The sequence below is a fragment of the Podarcis cretensis genome, assembly GCF_951804945.1.
Source record: "Podarcis cretensis genome assembly, chromosome: 14".
In the NCBI taxonomy this organism is placed as follows: domain Eukaryota; kingdom Metazoa; phylum Chordata; class Lepidosauria; order Squamata; family Lacertidae; genus Podarcis; species Podarcis cretensis.
The window spans coordinates 37,056,382-37,076,052 of NC_137183.1; the positions used below are offsets into that span (position 1 = coordinate 37,056,382).

The 19,671-nt window shown below is 48.7% G+C and overlaps 1 protein-coding gene across 4 annotated transcripts in view; it reads right to left on the reverse strand.

Annotated features, from left to right (window-relative positions):
- Window positions 1-2,116: 2,116 nt before the first annotated feature.
- The window catches only part of PERCC1 (proline and glutamate rich with coiled coil 1), a 200,149-nt gene continuing 182,594 nt past the window's right edge, over window positions 2,117-19,671 (reverse strand). The window contains exons 1-2 of one of the 4 annotated variants that reach the window (XM_079952627.1): window positions 7,262-7,305; window positions 2,117-3,368 (exon numbers count right to left, since the gene is read on the reverse strand). In XM_079952627.1, the coding sequence (XP_079808753.1) occupies window positions 2,460-3,368; window positions 7,262-7,279 (927 nt within the window). In that variant the 5' untranslated portion in view covers window positions 7,280-7,305 and the 3' untranslated portion in view covers window positions 2,117-2,459. Of the gene's footprint in view, window positions 3,369-6,359; window positions 6,538-6,581; window positions 6,651-7,261; window positions 7,306-19,671 lie in introns of those variants that run through there. The other 3 variants (XM_079952629.1, XM_079952628.1, XM_079952630.1) reach the window with 3 other exon arrangements.

Sequence of the window (19,671 nt, forward strand, 5' to 3'; positions counted from 1 at the left end):
GTTTAGTTCTCCACACCAGTTTGCAGATATATTTTTCAAAGTCCTGATCAAAATTTGTCAGTATGGTGGTACTTCGGATTAAGAACCTAATTCGTTCTGGAGGTCCGTTCTTAACCTGAAACTGTTCTTAACCTGGGATACCACTTTAGCTAATGGGGCCTCCCGCTGCCACAGCACCACCACCATGCAATTTCTGTTCTCATCCTGAAGCAAAGTTCTTAACCCGAGGTATTATTTCTGGGTTAGTGGAGTCTGTAACCTGAAGCGTCTGTAACCTAAAGCATCTGTAACCTGCGGTACCACTGTATTTCCCTGCAAGTTACTCCTAGGAAGAACTTACTGACAGTTAGAGCTGTTCAACAGTGGAAGGGACTACCTTAGAAGGTGACGGGATCTCTGTCATTGAAGGTTTTTAAACAGAGGTCGGATGGTTTTCTGTCAGGGATCCTTTAGCTGTGATTCCTGCATTGTAGGGATTGTTCTAGATGACCCTTGGTGTTCTTTCCAACTCTACAGTTCTCTGATTCTAACCGTCACTTTTTGTATGCATTTTTGCTCAATATACCAATTTTTGCTCATTTCCCCCAATGTGTTGCGTTTCTGTATTTCATTTTCACTAACATATTGCATTTCTATATACACTTTTGCCCTATAGTGTATGCATTTTTGTGCACATTACTTGGCTGGAGAATTGCATTGCAAAATGTGGAAAAGTGAAGATTTCAAAGGGTGGCTGCAGCTTGGTCTGTGTAAGTGCAAAATAGGTGGGTGAGGGCAGGCAGGTTGGTAGGGGCTGGCCTCCACTGGACATCCTGGGCACTTAAATAGATGTGAAAATCGATCAGGTTGCCTCCTTTTCTAGTAAAAGAATTGATTGATTGGCCTACAAAGAAGGCATGGAAGAAGCAGATAAGAGTCTCTTTTTGTGCAGACAGGACAGGTTTGCTTAGCAGAAGACAAATGACTTCACTCTCCAGACACTCCTATCATTGCACCATTTATTGCACACACACATACAGACACCCTTCCTGATGTCATCTGGATTTCAAAATCACTACTTCACATAGCCCTCTCCATTGCACATATGGAAACTGGGTTATTGTTATTAATAATAATAATATTTTAAAAAACTTAGGGTAAAAACCAGTGTTCACCCTCCTCAGAGTAGGTCCGTTGAAATTAATGGATATGACCAAATGAGAACTATAGAAGTGTACAGTTGGATAGGGTTCCTTCAAAAGGTAAAAACCAGGATACCCTGAAAAAAACCCAGAAGACCCCAAAATTGTTGTTGAGCTTCAAGGAAACCCCCAAAGTTGTTGAGCTTTTTTTTAAACAAAAACACCCCCCAAAAGGTATTTTCCTCTTGATTTGTTTAAGATTAAGGACAAAGCACTGCCTTTCACCCTGGATATCAATTCCGCCTTTGAAATCCCAGTGTGGCAGTCCTACAGTTGGAAGGGCACCAAGCGTCATCTAGTTCGATCCCCTAAGCCCATTGATTTTAGGACTTAGTTGGATTCAGCCCTTAGAACTGATGAAATACATCAGTATTTCATAGATTCTCTGTATCTTCTTTCATACCCTTTTATAACAAGCCTGTAAAACAGGTCAGTATTGCTTTATGCATTTATTTATTATTACTTTTCCAAAACACCTTTCCTACAAAGTGTTCAAGGTGGCACACACAGCTCTCAACTCCCATCCTTACACCTCCACGCCCTAGAGTTGGCACACCTGGACTTGAGATGAAGCCTGTGCCCTTGCAGATAATGCGGGACTCCAACTCCCAGCAGCCAGGGATGATGGTCCAGCAACATCTGGAGGGCCACAAGTTCCCCATTGCTGCATTCAATCCATCCCAAAAGGCTTCTGCCTCCAGAGCCACCACAGACTGGGTCCAGTTGTGAGCTTGCCAGGGTAACTGGTTCTGCCCTCTGGCTCCACCCCTCCTCCCCTAGACCCAGAACGGACAGAAAGAGTCAGTTCCCTTGTGAGGGGAAAGTATTGAAGGAGAGTCACATCCCCCCCCCCCCTGCAATGTTTATTTACAATTATACAAGTTGAGCAAGAGAGAAGGGAGACTCCCAGGTCTCCAATAGGTCAGGGGTTGGTGACATTTTGGGGGCCAGTGGAAAGATAATGACATTTTGAGATAGTGCTGGGGGTGGGTGGTATAACACAAAATGGCGGGGGGGTGTGTGTGTGGCATGAGAGAAAATGGCCGAAACAGGGGGCATGGCATAAAAGAAAATGGCTGCCACTATTGAAAGAGTAGAAAAAGAGACAGGAACACAAAATGGTGCAGACATTGCTCCCACCCCCGAACTTGTGCATTGTCAATTTTTGAGGGGATATTCATGGGAGCCATGGTGGGCACAGGGCTAATGGACCCTGCAATAGGGAAAGGGCCGGAGCCCAGGTGAGAAGAATTAAGATGTTGCAACGCTTCTGAACCCTCATAGACCACCAAAATGGTCAGTGTCCACCACCCTCCGGTTTGCTTCGCTAGGATGCTCTCGGCTGGGATTCAGGTCCTCCTGGCAGGTTTCAGAAGTCCAGTTAGCCAGCAGGTCACTGAAATCTGGAGGGTTGCCATTGAGTATACAGACAGGGCTGAGGGATGGCTCTTTCCAGAAGGACTGGGGCAACTTCCTGCTATGCATGGGGGCGATGTGGCCATACTTCCTCTCCAGCCTAAGCTTCCTGTTCTCAGAAGAGGCTCGCTGCTTGACGCACCTGACCAGGGCATATTCAAAGAGCTCGGCCAGAGGACCCATCTTCTCTGCATCATCTTTGCTGCAGACAGATCTCCACAGCTGCCTCTCCAGCTGTGCTGGGGGCTTCGAGGGGTCAGGGAGGTCACTGCTGTCGTCTTCTTCCCCAATCTGGGAAATCCTGACTAGGTCAGCATAGTACAGAACCTGCCCTGACAGCTGAGGGGAGCGGCGGTCCTCATAGATGTTGCAGGACTCTGAGCCTTCCTCTTTGCTCTTCCGGCCGAAATATCTCTGGATGTCATCGCTGATCCGCTCAGCGAACCGAAGGAGCTGCAGCGTCACCTCTGTGTTGCTCAAGCTGGAGTCGGCAGAGCCTCTGTCTGGACTGAAACCTGCAGAATTGTCTACTGTTTCCATATCCTCCCTCTCTTCTTCCTCCTCCTCCTCCTCCTCTTCCTCATCTGCCTCCATTTCCTCCTCCTCCTCTTCCTCCGATAAGTCTTGGAAAATCATTTCCTGGCAGGTTGTGGTGGATAGGAACGAATTCCGGAATGCTGTGGGCAGCTTAAATTTGCTTAGGCTTTGTATAACCCCAGCGGCCATTTCCCCCGCTCCTATCTCCACGCTGTACAAGTGGTTGAATCTGGACTAAATAAACAGCGAGGAGAACAAAGCGTCAGGTGTCTGCCAAGGAGAGGGAATGCACAGTAGAGCTATCTTTTGTGGTTATTATCATCCTCTAACAGAGAACTTGAGTGGTGAGTGCTGACAGAACTGGACCCACTGAGAAATTAGGAGGAGGTATTAACATATTCCTGGAGCACCCACTAGTAATAATTAGTACACTGTAATTTAAAAAAGGGGGGGTCCAAAAAAACAAAAACAAATCAGAACTCCACTCCCCTCCCCGCAACAGCCCAGGGCCTACTGGGTATGCTCTGTGGCTTCCAGAAACCATAAAACAGGGGTTGGGGAAAACCTTCCAGTCTGAGGGCCACATTTCCTTCTAGACAATCTTCTCGGGGTCACATGTGGGCAAGGCCAGAAACAAAAGCCACAAATGTACACTCATTCATTCATTATATTTATGTCCCACCATTTCTCCCTGAGGAGCTCCAGGCGGCGTACGTGGCTCTCTCCCTCCTCGTTTAATCTCCACAACAGCCCTGTGAGGTAGGTTAGGCTGAGAGGCAGTGACTGGCCCCAGGTCATGCAGTGAGCTTCGTAGATGGGTGGGATTGTGAACCCTGGTCTCCAAGGTCCAACACTTTAACCACTACACCACGCTGGCTAATTTCTTCATGCACTGGCACAGTCCTTTACATCTTCCATGCAAACGAGGCATTATCAAACTTCCAGGGCACATTCCAGCCAGGCAAAAGCAGCTGGTTTGAGTGTTTGTGAAACTGGGCCAGCCAGGGAGGGGTGTATTGAATTAACAGGAAATAATAATAATAATAATAATAATAATAATAATAATAGAAAATGACTTCAAAGTTGTTGTTCTTTTTAATGATAAACGGAAACAGAGGAGGAGCTTAAACTCATCTGCCAACAATGAGCATCTGGACAGCAGACCAGTGCAAGCACATAGGCCACCTGGTCACAGTTGTCCCTTCCTTGCTGAGGTGATACCAATTCTAATTCTCTTTAAATCACCACCTTCTATCACTTATCTGCCCCTTTCACATGGGTGGGGTCCTTGGTCCCCGACGGCATCTTAGAAGCGTGGAACTTATTCCAAACTGACTGCTTAACTTCAAATTGCATGTAGGGTGTATGCCATTTTTATTTTAAACTCCCCCACATCAAAAGCTCCATGCATGCAGAAAGCTCGCCTGTTAGGGAAAGAGATAGATGAAGGACAGGGAGCTTGCAGCCCCTGCTCCTTCACTCCCATCACCCTGAGCCAGCACGGCCAATGGTTGCGATGTGAGCAGTTGTAATCCAAGAATACTGGAAGTTTTCATCCCTGAGCTACCCTTTCCCCATGGTCTGCTAGCGTGCTTCATGCAGGGAGATATAGATGTGGAAGAGCTTTCAAAAATAGGACATCATCTGTATACACTCTAGACAACAAGTAGTATGTGTGGCTAAGTGGTATCAGCTCAGAATTCTATCATTATGCTTAATGTCCTCATTCTAATGCCTGGCTTATGTGCTCCAAAATAAGAACATAGGACAAGCTTGCTGGATCGGGCCAGTTACCAGTCTAGTCCAATATCCTGTTCTCACAGTGACCACCCAGATACCTGTGGGAAACCCTCAAGCAACACTATCCCCTCCTGTGGTTTCCTGCAACTGGTATTCAGAAGCATTGCTGCCTCCATCCATGGAGGCAGAACATAGTCATCATAGAATCATAGAATTATATTGATTGATAGCCTCCAGAAATTGGTGGCCTTTACTGCCTCCTGGGGAGGGGTCCTTATTATTTGTTTGTTTGTTTGTTTATACATACCCCGCCCTCCCCGGCCAAGACTGGGCTCAGGGTGGCTAACATCGGGTATAAAAACAATTGATTAAAATACAACTTAAAAACAAGATTAAAATACGACTTAAATTGCAGCCTCATTTCAGTGGAAGCCCAGATCAAAAACTGTTTGGGGGGAGAAAATGTCAAATCTTCACCAAGGCCAACTATCCAGACTGGTCCTACGTGGGCCAGAAAAGCCAGGGAAGTCCCCAAATAGGGGTTCCATCACAGAAGGAAAAGGAAAGAGGGGGAGGGAATCAGGCTGGTTCCAAGCCAAAGGCCAGGTGGAACAACTCTGTCTTACAGGCCCTGTGTCCTAGGACGGGCGAAACCAGGTTCAAATCCCTATCTAGCCATGAAGCTTGGTGGGTAACCTTGAGCCAATCGATATTTATTGGGCTAGCCTACCCCACAGGGTTGTGGTGAGGATAAAATGCAGGTGGGAGGAGGGTATTGCCAGGTATGTGCCTTGAGCTTCTCGGATAAAAGACAGGCCACAGGTGTAATAAGTCACAAAATGATCTCATTCTTGTGCATGTGCAGACCACGTACACAGATGGCTTCATAGTTTGTGGCAGTTGAAAAGAGGACATAGGAAGACACTTCATATTAAATCGCACAATTGGTCCATCTAGCCCAGTAATGGCTACACTGGCCGGCAGCAGCTCTCCAGCGTTTCAGGCAGGGGTCTCCCCCCACTTTACCTGGAGATGCTGGAAACTGAATCTGAGATCTGCCACTGAGCTACTGCTGTTTCCCCAAACACGGAGAGCTGTCTTATACTGAGACTGAATCAAATCACTGGTCCATCTATCTCAGTTGTGTCTACACTGACTGGCAGCAGCTCTCCAGAGTTTCGGGCTATCTTAGCCCTACCTGGGACCTACTGCATGCAAAGCAGATCCCCTACTACTGACTTACAGCTCTTCCTTAAAGCTTAGGAAGTTTCCTTATACTAAGTCAGACCATCTAACCCTGTATGGCCTTACACTGGCTGGCAGCAGCAGCAGATCTCTAGCGTTTCAGAGAGGAAGTCTTTCCCCCAGCCCTACCTGGAGATACTGGGGACTGGACCTGGGGCCTACATGCAAAGCAGGTGTTTTACCCCTGAGCTACAGCCATTCCCCTTGCAAGGGCTTCTCTCCCCCGGTCTCTCCACTTACCTGTCCACTGCAGCTCAGCCCCACACTTCTCTGCCAACTCTCAGCCCTTCCACCTGGGGCTGAAGTATTTATAGTGGCACTGCGAAACTGGGGACTAGCAAATATTTGGCGGCTGTATTGTAATCGTAGACTCGGTAAACAATACTCTGGTTTGCTTTAATGCCCGGCAACCGGAGAACACTGTAGACAAGGAGCCTGGGAGGACAGGGAGATAGGGCTCACCTTAATGGTTGACTTCCTGGGGGATTTTCGAGTGTTATTCCGGCCGGTCCCCCTATTAGGTCTGCTGCCACAGCTGGCAAACCTCACCTCCCCCCCACCGGCTCCCAGCGCAGGTTGACAGAGGACTTCTTATCTCCAGTGTTGATTTGGAGACGAAATCGAGCCTCGTCAAATAGGCATAAAATTAAATTTCATGGTATTTTGACTCCAGGAGTAGGCATCATCTCCAGAAGCAAGTAACGCTTATCCGACAACGCCTGTGCAAATAGTAAGATGCCAAGCCAGAAGAGGAAGGTAACTAACTGGCGACCGGGGCAAATCAGTCAGATTCATTGTTCTGAGCTTAGATTGATTTCCACATCAGTTTGAATCCCTATTGGCATTCCTTGAAGACCCACCTACAGTATTTAGGCAAGCTTTCCCCCCCCCCCCGAGCTTCAACTTCCTGCCCCAACAACTGTTTCTGCTGCTCTTTTAATGGCTTGAAGTATTATGCTTTCCAGCGGGCTTCTTTTATCTTATTATAGTTCTAATTATGGGTTTTTTAAATTGTTTTGTTTGAATTATTTTTTATGGGGCGCTTTGTATGGACTTCATAGCTGGTTTTACACTTGTAAAATATAAATAAATGAAATAATAATTATAGTTACCATTAAACCAATAGTTGTAACTATACATACCTGTACCTTCTTTTTCATGGTTTGGGGTGCATTTTCTCATTTATTGATGAAGCCTAAGTGCCCTCCCTCCAGTCAGACCCCTCCTGCTCCCCCTCTCAGTTGCAAGGCTGTTCTGCAGCAAACGGCTCCTAAGGGCTTCATAAATCAAATTATTACGTTGCTTCCTGTGATTTACCATACAAATTGGTGCCCATAAATCAATTAGAACGGGAGGTGAGGCAGGCCGTCAAAGCCATTATCTTCAACCCATTAGGGATGGGCTTCATTAGGGTGAAGAAGAGGCCAGGGCTCCTTTAAGAAACAAAAATAATTCTAACATATGTCCCTTTTTTATACAGTGGTACCTTGGGTTAAGTACTTAATTCATTCCGGAGCTCCGTACTTAACCTGAAAGTGTTCTTAACCGGAAGCACCACTTTAGCTAATGGGGCCTCCCGCTGCCACCGCACCACCGGAGCATGATTTCTGTTCTCATCCTGAAACAAAGTTCTTAACCTGAAGCACTATTTCTGGGTTAGCGGAGTCTGTAACCTGAAGCGTATGTAACCCGAGGTACCACGGTACTTCTTTTCTAACAGCAAAATGTCTGGGGCTACTCCTGGCTGTAGGTGGCCTCAGGGCTGCCTGGTGTGCAAAATATATAAACCCACAGAAACACTCCTTACACTGATCTGCAGACCCTTCTAATTCAGGGGTTCCCAGACTGTGGTTTGTGGATCATTGGTGGCGCACACACTTCATTCAGGGGGTCTGCTGCATGTTCGCATTAGATATACACATTGGTTTGTCATTGTATCTTTTACTGCTTCTTTTATTGCCGAGTTAAACTGTGGAACTCACTTTCACAGGAGGCAGGATGGCTTTAAAGGAGGATTAGACAAATTCATGCAGGAGAGGGCTATCAGTGGCAACGAGCCGTGATGGCTATGGGCTGCTTCCACAGCTGAAGGCAGTGATGCTGGAAGCCACGGGAGGAGAAAGGGCTCTGGTTTCAAATCCTGCTTGCTGGTTTCCCACAGTCATCTGGTTGGCCACTGTGAGAGCAGGATGCTGAACCAGATGGACCACAGGCCTGATCCAGCAGACACTTATCTTGAGTTTTGTTATATTACAGATCGGAACTCTACGGAACGCAAACTGTACCACCACAAAAGAAGCAAATTCAAAAATAGAGTTAAAGAGCATACATCAACTACACCTTACAATCACTACAACAGTGTTATGAGTTTGTGGGTACCAGACTTCTAATCCCTGAACCCAGTGTTGAATATCTACATCACAGAAAAGGTGGTCTAAAACAGAAATTTGAATATTGTTTTTCTCCTGTTGTTGTTTATCTGGGCCAGGTCACAGGCTCACACTCTATTCATATCTTAAATGTTAAGACAGGATTTATGAGGAAAAGACAATGGGGAGGTTTCCCACTTTGACCTTGTAGAGAAAACATTTACTCAGTTTAGGAATCAAAATGGTTCCAGGTTGGCCTTCCTGTGCTGATCTATGTAAGTGCTTGGTTGGTACACTTATGAACATTACCAGGGTGGCGCTGTGGGTAAAAGCCTCAGCGCCTAGGACTTGCCGATCAAAAGGTCGCGGTTCGAATCCCCGCGGTGGGGTGCGCTCCCGCTGCTCGGTCCCAGCGCCTGCCAACCCAGCAGTTCGAAAGCACCCTCGGGTGCAAGTAGATAAATAGGGACCACTTACCAGCGGGAAGGTAAACGGCGTTTCCGTGTGCTGCGCTGGCTCACCAGATGCAGCTTTGTCACGCTGGCCACGTGACCCGGAAGTGTCTCCGGACAGCGCTGGCCCCCGGCCTCTTGAGTGAGATGGGCGCACAACCCCAGAGTCTGTCAAGACTGGCCCGTACGGGCAGGGGTACCTTTACCTTTACCTTTAAGACCATAGAATTTCTATCACACCAGCAAGTGTTAAAAGCTATTTGAGCCTCCTGGGTGATGGGCTATTAAGAGAACAGAGGAAAGGAGGCTCTGTGTCAGATGCCAAATGGGTGGGACCCCTCCTCCAGCTCTCAAGATAGTTAGAAGGAAAAGCCTGAGTTTGAGAACAGAGTTACGTGAGCTAGAAGTTGGAGGCAAAAGCTGCAGGCTGCTAAGGCAGAGAGAGAGAACCTTGGCTGATTTGCGTTCGAATCCAAAGCTGTGGCTATGGGAGAAGCAAGACCCTTGTGGGATGCTAGCTCCATGAAGCCCTCCATCGCAGGCTCAGGTTGTGTATATGTGTAAATGAACCATATATCCTAAAGATACCACAGTCTCCACTGTGCCTCATTTCCAAAAGGAAACACGAACCCCTGGAATTTTGCACCGCTCAGAGATTGGGGTGGCATGCAACAGCAGGTAGGGAAATAATGAAAGCCAAGACTCCCTGCAATGGTCAAGTGGTCCGGAGGGCAGAATTTGGGGCCACTGCTTTATACAGTTTGTGTCTTGCAAAGCCACACTCTTACTATGGATTGATTGATTGATTGTTCATCATCACTGTCTTCATGTTTGTTTGTTTTTGTTTGTTTGTTTGTTTACAGACACTGCTCCCACCCTGGAATCTGAACCCTAACAGCAAGGTATAAGAAGGTGCAGCATTTTAAAATCCAGGGGTTCTTTTGCTGCACAGACTGGAGGGTGGCTCCCCCTACCTTCTCTCTTCCCTTGCTGGTCCCTTGTGCCTGGAACTTGTGCCTTTCGCAAGTGCCCTTTGCACAAGCGACATGCAAGGACCCGGACCCACATGGGAGCACTTAGACTTCTCCAAACATTCGCGCTGGCAGTCCTCCTGCCGCAATAGCCACTATCTAGCCCATTTGCTGGCTTGACAAACATGTTTAGATACACAGACAGATCGGAGCGGCAACTGATAAGCCAAGCCAGTCATCACCCCTTCAATATGCTCCTCTGACGTCACTGTGGCTGCCTCCTCCTCCTCCTCCTCTTAGGACAAATGTGGAGAGAACTACAGCTAACTTTGGGACACTTGGGTGGGGTGTATGGTAGGGACATAATTGCATCCTGCGTCCATCACCTGAAGCAGCTGCCTTATGTGACTTCATAGCAGGGCTGTACAGTGGTACCTTGGGTTAAGTACATAATTCGTTCCGGGGGTCTGTTCTTAACCTGAAACTGTTCTTAACCTGAAGCAACATGTTAGGTCATGGGGCCCCCTGCTGCCACTGCGCTGCCAGAGCACGATTTCTGTTCTCATCCTGAAGCAAAGTTCTTAACCCGAGGTAATATTTCTGGGTTAGCGGAGTCTGTAATCTGAAGCGTCTGTAACCTGAAGCGTCTGTAACCCGAGGTACCACTGTACTGGACACCTTGCTCCATTCACTTGTATGGGACATAGGAAAAGGCCCGCAATTGAGAAAACCTGGTTAGGGACTGTGCGAGAGACAGACAGACAGAGAGACAGACAAGCAGGCAGGCAGGCAGAGAGAAAGACATAATTGCCCCTCATCTGAAGCAGAATACACACCATACTTTAAACCACATTTAAAGGACATGGGAGAATCCTGGGAGCTGCAGATTATCTCTCCAAGGAACTACAGTTCCCAGCACCCTTAACAAACTGTGCTTAGATTCCAGTGCCTCAAGTGGACTAGGATAATAATAAAATCATATGTGGTGGGAATGTAAAGAAATTTAAAAATTTTGGGAAATGATATATAATGAATTGAAGAAAATGTTTAAAATGACATTTGTAAAACAACAACAACAAAAAAACAAAAAACCAGAAGCATTTTTGTTAGGGATTGTTGGACAAGACCTGCCAAGGAAAACAAATAATTTATTTATGTATGCAGCAGCAGCAGCGGCAAGAGTCTTGATAGCACAAGGATGGAAGAATGAGGGAAACCCCAACGAAAAAACAGTGGCAAGAGAAATTGATGAACTATGCAGAAATGGCTAGATTGACATACAAACTGAGAGATAAAGATAACCGTGACTTTAAAGAAGAATGGGAACTTTTCCACATATTATTTAAAAAGACAGCAAAACGAACTGGACTCCTTGGCAGGTTTTGAATAAACATACACAAATCTTTTGATTGTTAATGTAGTGGATAGATAATATAAGTGTTAAGTTGTGGGTTGACATAGCAGACGGCACAGCGATTTCTCCAAGTAGCTCTTTATTTTGTAAGCTGGAATAGAACTGACTGCAAACAGCTCAGCTGGCCTGCTTTTATAGGCAGCCGGCTGTCAACATTGTAGCAACAACAGCCCAGAGTTCCCGCCTAAAATAACTGACGTGGACCTGAGTGAAAACTATCTACAGACCTGAGTAAAAACTATATACAGTATCCCCCTGCTGGCCCAGGGTGAAACTTCACTACATAACACCCCTCCCCACCGAGATAAGGCGTTAGTTACAATCGTAATGGTTTCCTTATATACAGCACTACGCGTAATGGTTCAATTAGGCACAAAAGCATATCGGTTACATTTCCCATACTTAGACCAACAGTGATACATGTCCAACAACATAGTCCTTTAAATAAGTTGGGCGCTTGGGAACACTGCCAGACCGCCGGGACTGGTAGCCAAGTCCGGAGGGCCACACAGTTCTTGCTGAGGCTGTGGTGCGACCCTAGGTGGCGTTGGAACCAACTCCCCTGGATCCGCTGCTGTGGGTGGAGCCTCCGCAAGTGGAGTGGTCTGAGTCTGTGGTAAGTCTGGCAGACCCTCTGAAGCGGCTTGGTTCGGCTCCACGCTGGCAGTTTGCGAGGGAGGTGTAGGTGGGGCCTCGCCATCTGTACGTGTCTCTTCTGGAGCCGCAAGCGCAGTTGGGGGGCACCTCGGTAGTGTCCAAGTCCCCAACCCTGTGCCTAAGCTGGTCTATGTGCCGTCGCCACAAGCGTCCGTCTTCGAGTGCCACCTGGTACGAGCAAGGTCCAGTAACTCCCACTACTGTGGCTGGCACCCAAGGAATGTCCCCCACATAGTTCCGGGCAAAGACCTGGTTTCCTGGGACAAATGACTGTGGCGCGTTGGCACAGCCTGGGGGTTCAGCCACGGCAAAGTCCGGGTGTAGCCGGTCAAGCGGTGACCTGAGGCGGCGGCCCATAAGCAGTTCAGCAGGACTCCTCCCTGTGGCCGCATGAGGGGTGATGTGTTGCACGAACAAGTATTCGGCGACCCGCTCATGCCAGTCTCCCCGGTCCAGGTGCGCCAGTGCCTCTTTTGCCGAGCGCACCATTCTTTCCGCTTGCCCGTTGCTGGATGGATGAAAAGGTGCCGTTAGGACATGGCGGATGCCCAGTCCCAAAAGATACCGCTCAAACGTGCCTGACGTGAACTGCGGTCCGTTGTCAGAGACAAGGACATCAGGACACCCATGCGTTGCAAACAGGCCTCGCAGCACCCGGATGACAGCTTCGGTAGTGGTGGAGGGCATCAGGGCGACCTCCAGCCATTTGGAATAGGCGTCCACCACTACCATAAAGGTCCGGCCGTGAAAGGGGCCAGCCAGATCGATGTGCACCCTCGACCAGGGTGTCTTTGGCGTCTCCCAGGTGTGTCCCTTAGCTGCCGGTGGTGCAGGCCTCGACTCTTGGCACGCTTGACAGGCGGACACCCAGGCAGTGATGGCATCGTCCATATTAGGCCACCAGACGTAACACCGAGCCAACGCCTTCATTTTGACAATTCCCGGGTGGCCAACGTGCAGAGCCTCCAGGACACGCTGACGGAGTCCTTGGGGAATCACGACGCGGTCTCCCCACAGCAGACAGCCGCGATGAGCTGAGAGTTCATGTTGTCTGGTTGCGAAGGGCTGGAACTCCGATGCAAAAGGCCCTTGTGGCCACCCCCTCCACACCCAGTTGAGCACCCGGCTGATGGTGCGATCCTGGGCAAACGCGGAGGCCACAGTGGCAGCCGATACAGGCGCTGCCGGAAGATCCTCAATCAGAAGGAGCGATGAAGCTGGAGCCAGGTCTTCCACAAATGCTGGAAGAGGGCAACGGCTGAGGGCGTCGGCATGGCCCATCGATTTCCCCGGGCGATGGATGAGCCGGTAGTGGTAGGCAGCCAGGAAAACAGTCCATCGCAGCATGCGTGGCGAGAGGACCGGTGGAGTTGGACGATCACCGGCGAGGAGGCCCAGGAGTGGCTTGTGGTCAGTGATGAGGTCAAAAGTCCTGCCATAGAGGTATTCATGGAACCTCTTCACTCCAGCCACAAGTGCCAGTGCCTCCTTGTCGAGCTGGCTGTAATTCCGTTCCGTCGGAGATAGCATCCTGGAAAAGTAGGCGAGCGGTGCTTCTCTTCCGTCTGGAAAACGGTGACTAAGGACAGCACCGATGCCAAAAGGTGAGGCGTCGCAGGCAAGGACCAGTGGCCTGGATTCACTGTACTGTACCAGCACACTCTGATGAAAGGAGAGCCTTGACCGCATTGAAGGCCACCGTCTCCCGATGACCCCAGGCCCAAGGCGTCTTAGTGCTAAGGAGTCGGTGAAGAGGCTCAGCCACTGTGGCTTTGTGGGGCAGGAACATGTTATAAAAGTTCAGCAGCCCCAGGAACGCCTGCAACTCCGTCTTGTTCTTTGGGGTGGGGGCCTGCTGGATAGCGTGGATCTTGGATGTGGTCGGGTGAAGGCCGGAGGCATCGATAAGATAGCCCAGGAACTCTACCTGTGGAACGGCGATCTGGCACTTCTCCCTCTTTACCTTGAGCCCGGCCTCTTGGAACCTGGTCAGCACGGCACGGAGGCGCTCGAACAGCTGCTGGTGTGAGTCTGCAGACACCAAGACGTCATCAAAATATGGTACCACGCCCGGAAGCCCTTGCAGGAGACGCTCCATAAGGCTTTGGAAGATGCCAGGAGCCACACTCACCCCGAACTGCAACCGGCGGCAACGGAATGCCCCCCAGTGGGTGACGATCGTCTGGGCTTCAGCAGTGGCATCATCGACTGGCAGTTGTTGATAGGCTTGGGCAAGGTCCAGCTTAGCGAAGACCTTACCCTCACCCAGGGAATGCAGCAGGTGTTGGACAACAGGAACCGGATAAGCGTGCTGCTGAAGTGCCTTGTTGATCGTGCACTTGTAGGCAGCGCAGATTCTCACCGACCCATCTGGCTTGACAGGCGTGACGATGGGGGTTTCCCACTTGGCGTGGTCAACCGGCTCCAAAACTCCTTGGGCGATCAGTTTGTCCAGTTGTTCGTCCACCTTAGCCTTGAGAGCAAAGGGAACCCGGCGTGGCTTTAGCTTGATGGGGGCGACTTGTGGATCAAGGCTAAAGGAGATGGGCGTACCTGTATATTGCCCCAAGGTGCCGTCAAAAACCTCAGCAAAGTCTTTGACCAGACCCTCAGTCTCTGCGTTAGAGATGCAGTTGATGCCGGTGACTTCCAGGCCGAGGGCATCAAACCAGTCTAGCCCTAGGAGGCTTGGCCGCTGACCTTCGACCACCACCAACCGGAGCAGGCCCGAAAAATCCTTGAAGGCGATCCGGAACCGGCCAACGCCTACCACGGGAATGTCGTTTCCCTGGTAGTCTCTCAGGTGTACGCGGTGAGAGTCGAGTTGCCTTTTGGACACTCTGGGTACCAGTCTTTTGATGGTGCTCCATGACACGATGGACAGGGCAGACCCGGTGTCGATCTCCATGTCACATGGAGCTCCTTCAATGAGCACCGTGACGTTCAGCTTGCGTCGCGTAGGCGAGTCGGTTTGGCCAATCGTGGTTCCAGACGGGCAGCGGCAGTTGGTGAGAGCGAAACAACTTTCCTTGGCAGACTGGAGTGAAGACTTGGACTTGCGAGTCGATGAAGGGGGGGTGTCAGACGGAGCCGATCGGCAGACCTTAGCGATGTGGCCCCTTCTGGAACACTTCCTACAGATGGCGTCTCTGAATCGACACTTGGCACGGGAATGGTTGCCTCCGCAGCCGGCACATTCCGGTTGGCCCTTGGACTTCTGTTGAAACTTCCTGTGCTCCCGCTTTGTCTGGTGCACGTCATCGTCTTCACTGGAGGATGCCTCATCACTGCTGGCCTCTTCATGATGCACCGGAACTGGCTCCCTAGCAAGACGCGGGCTGCTGGACTTGCGGATCTCCTGGGCAGAGCGTTCAGCAGCTTCTGAGGCCACAGCCTCCTCAATGGCTTTCTGTAGCGTGAGGTCTGGCTTGGCGAGGAGACGCCGTTGCAGATGGATGTCCCGGACCCCGCAGACGATTCGATCCATCAGGGCATCGTCTAAGTCTCGGAACTCACAGTGCATTGCAGCCTGTCGCAGGGCGGTGGTGTAGTTGTTGATTGACTCCCCCTCTGCCTGGTTCCGGTGGTAGAACGCATGGCGGGCAGCAATCTTGGACGGCTTTGGTGCGTAGTGGTTGCGGAGCTTCTCTTGGATTGTGTCCCATGGTGTTGCCTGGACTGCTTCAGGCGCAACCAATGCTCGGGCCGTCTCAAACACCTCAGGCCCACAGAGGCTGAGGAATAGGCCCCGCTTCCGATCCTTTGATACTGCTGTCAGCTCGTTGGCTTGGAGGTAGCAGTCGAAGAGGCACAAGTGAAGCCATGATTCCGATGCCGGCGTGAAGGGCGATGGATGGAACACAGTGCTCTTAGCCAGAACAGTCAGCTCTGAATTGGCTCTGTCCAGTGATTTCGCTCAGTGATTTCGCTCTGTGATTCAGCTCAGTGATTCAGCTCAGTTCAGAGGCTGGCCGCATCTGGCTGTGCTCTGATGTCCATCGATCCCATCCTCGTCGCCAGTGTTAAGTTGTGGGTTGACATAGCAGACGACACAGCGATTTCTCCAAGTAGCTCTTTATTTTGTAAGCTGGAATAGAACTGACTGCAAACAGCTCAGCCGGCCTGCTTTTATAGGCAGCCGGCTGTCAACATTGTAGCAACAACAGCCCAGAGTTCCCGCCTAAAATAACTGACGTGGACCTGAGTGAAAACTATCTACAGACCTGAGTGAAAACTATATACAGTATCCCCCTGCTGGCCCAGGGTGAAACTTCACTACATAACAATAAGGATTTATACAATTGTACAGTATGCAGAGAACAATATGAGTTGAGAAATCAGAGAGAGGAGCTGAGGGAAGTCTTGGGGGGAGGAAGGGAGGGTTTGATGGGGAGGTGGGGGGAAATGATGAATATGAGATGCTTTGATATGCTGTTATATTGAAATTGTTAATAATTTTTATTTATTTTTTAAAGAGGACTAGGATGATGGGGAATCATGCTCCCCTATTGAAAGGGCACCTGCCTTCACCATCTTGGGTTTCGCCACCCTTGGGGAGCTGTAGTCCCACTCTTGGTGGGTGGGTTGGCTGACAAACGGCAAAGGGAAAGGTGGCAAGAGAGGCAGCTGTGTACCCAACTCACTGAGAACAGCTTCTCTCCTTCCCCCTGTTAAGAGACATCCACTCCGCGCCACCATTCCTCCAACTAATAAAGAGAGTTTTGGCAGCGCAATATGGGGCCACAGAGCATCTGTCTGGGCATATGCTTCCGTGGCGAGGCCTCGGGTTTTCTCATTAAAAAAAACAAAACATAAACACCGTTCACCTTTCTGCGAAGCCAGCTTCTGCCTTATCACACCGCAGTGGCTTCTGGAAAGCAGCAGCAGCCAGGGTGGCTGTGGGTCAGGGGCTGCAGCTCCCTGATCCCTATAGGAGGATTCTGGGGCCTCTTCTTGGTCTCCATGCAAGAGTGGAGGAAAAATCAATAGCTCCAATATGTCAGCACTCCAAACTAGCTGCAATAATATGACACCCACCATTAACCCCACAAGCACTCCAGCACAACTCTGCCCATTAGAAGGAGCAGTAGGTGGAAAACGTTTGGCATGCCTGTATTCACCGGGACCGTAAGAGCAAAGAGTTAGTGCGCTGGTCTCTGGGATGGGTGCCTGAGGATGTGGCGGAGCTTGCTTAAAGAATCACAGGAATCTCGGCTAAAGCATCCATGTCAGAGACCCACCCAATCTCTGCTTAAAAACCTCCATGGAAGGTGAGTCCACAACCTATTGCAGGAGTCTGTTCCACTGTCAAACTGCTCTTACTATCAGAAAGTTCAGGATCTCCTTGTTTCCCTGAGCATTTCATGGGGATCCCTTTTACTCTGGAAAATATGGTTTGTTTCAGATCCATACCATACATTTCTGTAGAGGTAGGGCCACAGCTTAGCAGTAGAGCAACTGCTTTGCATGCAGAAGGTCCCATGTTCAATCCTTGGTGTCTCCAGGTAGCGCTGGGACTCCTCCCTGAATTTCTGGACAGCCACTGCCAGTCAGTGCAGGCAACACTGAGCTAGATGGACCTGTTTCCTGACTCAGCGTAGGCAGCTTCCTATGTTCCCTTATGCATCATCCTGATTACTGACAGCTTTTGGTGGGGAACTGCTGGCGGCTCCCCACTTGCCCCTGTGTTTTGGTTGGCCCCAACCAAGCCTTTATTGTGGCAGGTCCTGCCCTGTGGAACTCCCTGCCTCTAGAGGTTTGGCAGGAATTGTACCTGCCATCTCTCAGGTGTCATCTGAAAACTGTATTGCTTAGGCAGGCCTTCACAATACAATCGTTTTTCTTTTTAACCCGTCAGTATTTACTGAAGTTTTATTGACGTTTTTACTGTTGTTGGGTTTTTTTAACAGATACCTTTACTGGTTTTTTGTTATAATCTTGTATGTTGTAAACCACCATGATATATTTTTATGAAAGTGTGGATTACACATACTAATATATATATATATAATTGAAAGTGCTCTTGTAGAAAAAGAAAAGTTTTTGTATATCGTTTAGGAGTGTGTTTTTTTTAATTAATTGGCTTAGAAATGCTTTTAAACAGACAAAGAAATAAAATTTCATTGAAACAGACAAAGAAATAAAATTTCATTGCCTGTCAACAAGACCTTTTAGCTGCTTGTGTAAGACAAACATGCCATTTACTGTGCAATAGAATCAATTGACATAAATCCAGTACTAAAAATGGCAACATGGCGAAATCCTTCGCAGAATATGTTGGTCCCCAGGCCACTCAAAGCCACCATAACAGTAAGATTTCAAAGGAGATAGATAGGTAGACAGACAAATGGAAGCCAACTGAGGATAGCACTTCTGTTTGGTGAAATGGGCTCTCTAGACTGCAAAAGCTTGTGCTGTAATAAATCTCCAAGGTGCTGCATGGAAGCTTGTGCCATCCTTAGTCTTTAAGATGCTACAAGTCACTCTGTTCTTTCTTCTGTTCATTTTTCTTTTGCAGAAAGAGGCTGTTGACGTGTCCAGAATAGAATAAGGGCGTCAGTGCCCTCTGCTGTCTAGAAGCAGAGATGCACATCCCTGGATTACTGTCACCTATGCTGTCTGAGATACTGCTACAGCTCGATGCAGTTCATCAAGCCCAGGTTAAGGGAGGTGGAGCGGTGGGGAGAAGGGGAATGAAGCATGCCCCAAATTCAATTACAATCTTTTAAAATACTCACAAGGAGAAGGTTTGGCACATTTGGAAGCTTTTTGCAAGTAGGGAGACCACTTTTGCATTGAAGAGAAACGAGAAAACGCTTCATCAAAAAAGAGGATGCCGATTTGCAAGTGAATGTGCTGATTTACCATATATGTACAGATGCAACTTTAGATACAATTACTATAGAGGCAATGTAACTAGATATACAATACGCCTTGCCATAGTGGGGACCCTATAGCCACCCACGAGACTGCGGTGCTTATTCAGTCAATTGCCCAGGAGCTTGCAAATTAAAGATTCCTCCTGCTCTCCCTTCTAGTGGTTCTTTTATCTTATTCATAGAGGATGCCTTCAAGTAGACCAGCAGTCCTTTTCAGACCCTGGCTCACCTTTAATCCAAACATGCATTGCAGGATCCATTTCTCTCTCTTTTGCCAGTCTCCTCCGTGACTGTCTTCTGTTAAGTAGGAGACGTGTCCTGTTACAGAGAGAAGGGAGGCAGGGGAAGTCCTGGTAAGATGTCCAGGCTGAAATGAAACCCTGGCAGAATGAATGCACGATAGTCTTGTAAGCCGCAATAAGTATCCGTGCTAATCACATAAAAGACAACACTATAGATTTTGCGGGGGATTCATTAATTTGATTGATTGCAAATTGTTATTTCTGGATCTTTCTTAATACGTTTTATTGGACTTGCTGGTTCTGTAACTGGATTTGCAATGGCTTTTAGTCAAATACAATAAATGATTGATTGATTGATTGATTGTCTTACACAGGGACTTTCCTTCAAGTCGACAAGGTGCAACGAGGTCTTATGTTCAAATCTCGGAGTGCACTGCCCTGCATGTTTAAAATAAACATTATTTATTTTACTCGGACCACGTTTATATGCAGGTTAACCATAAAAAAAAAATCTAAGTAGTCTGCACAAAACAGTCCTTTGGGAAGAACGCCAGGATATAAATTTAAAA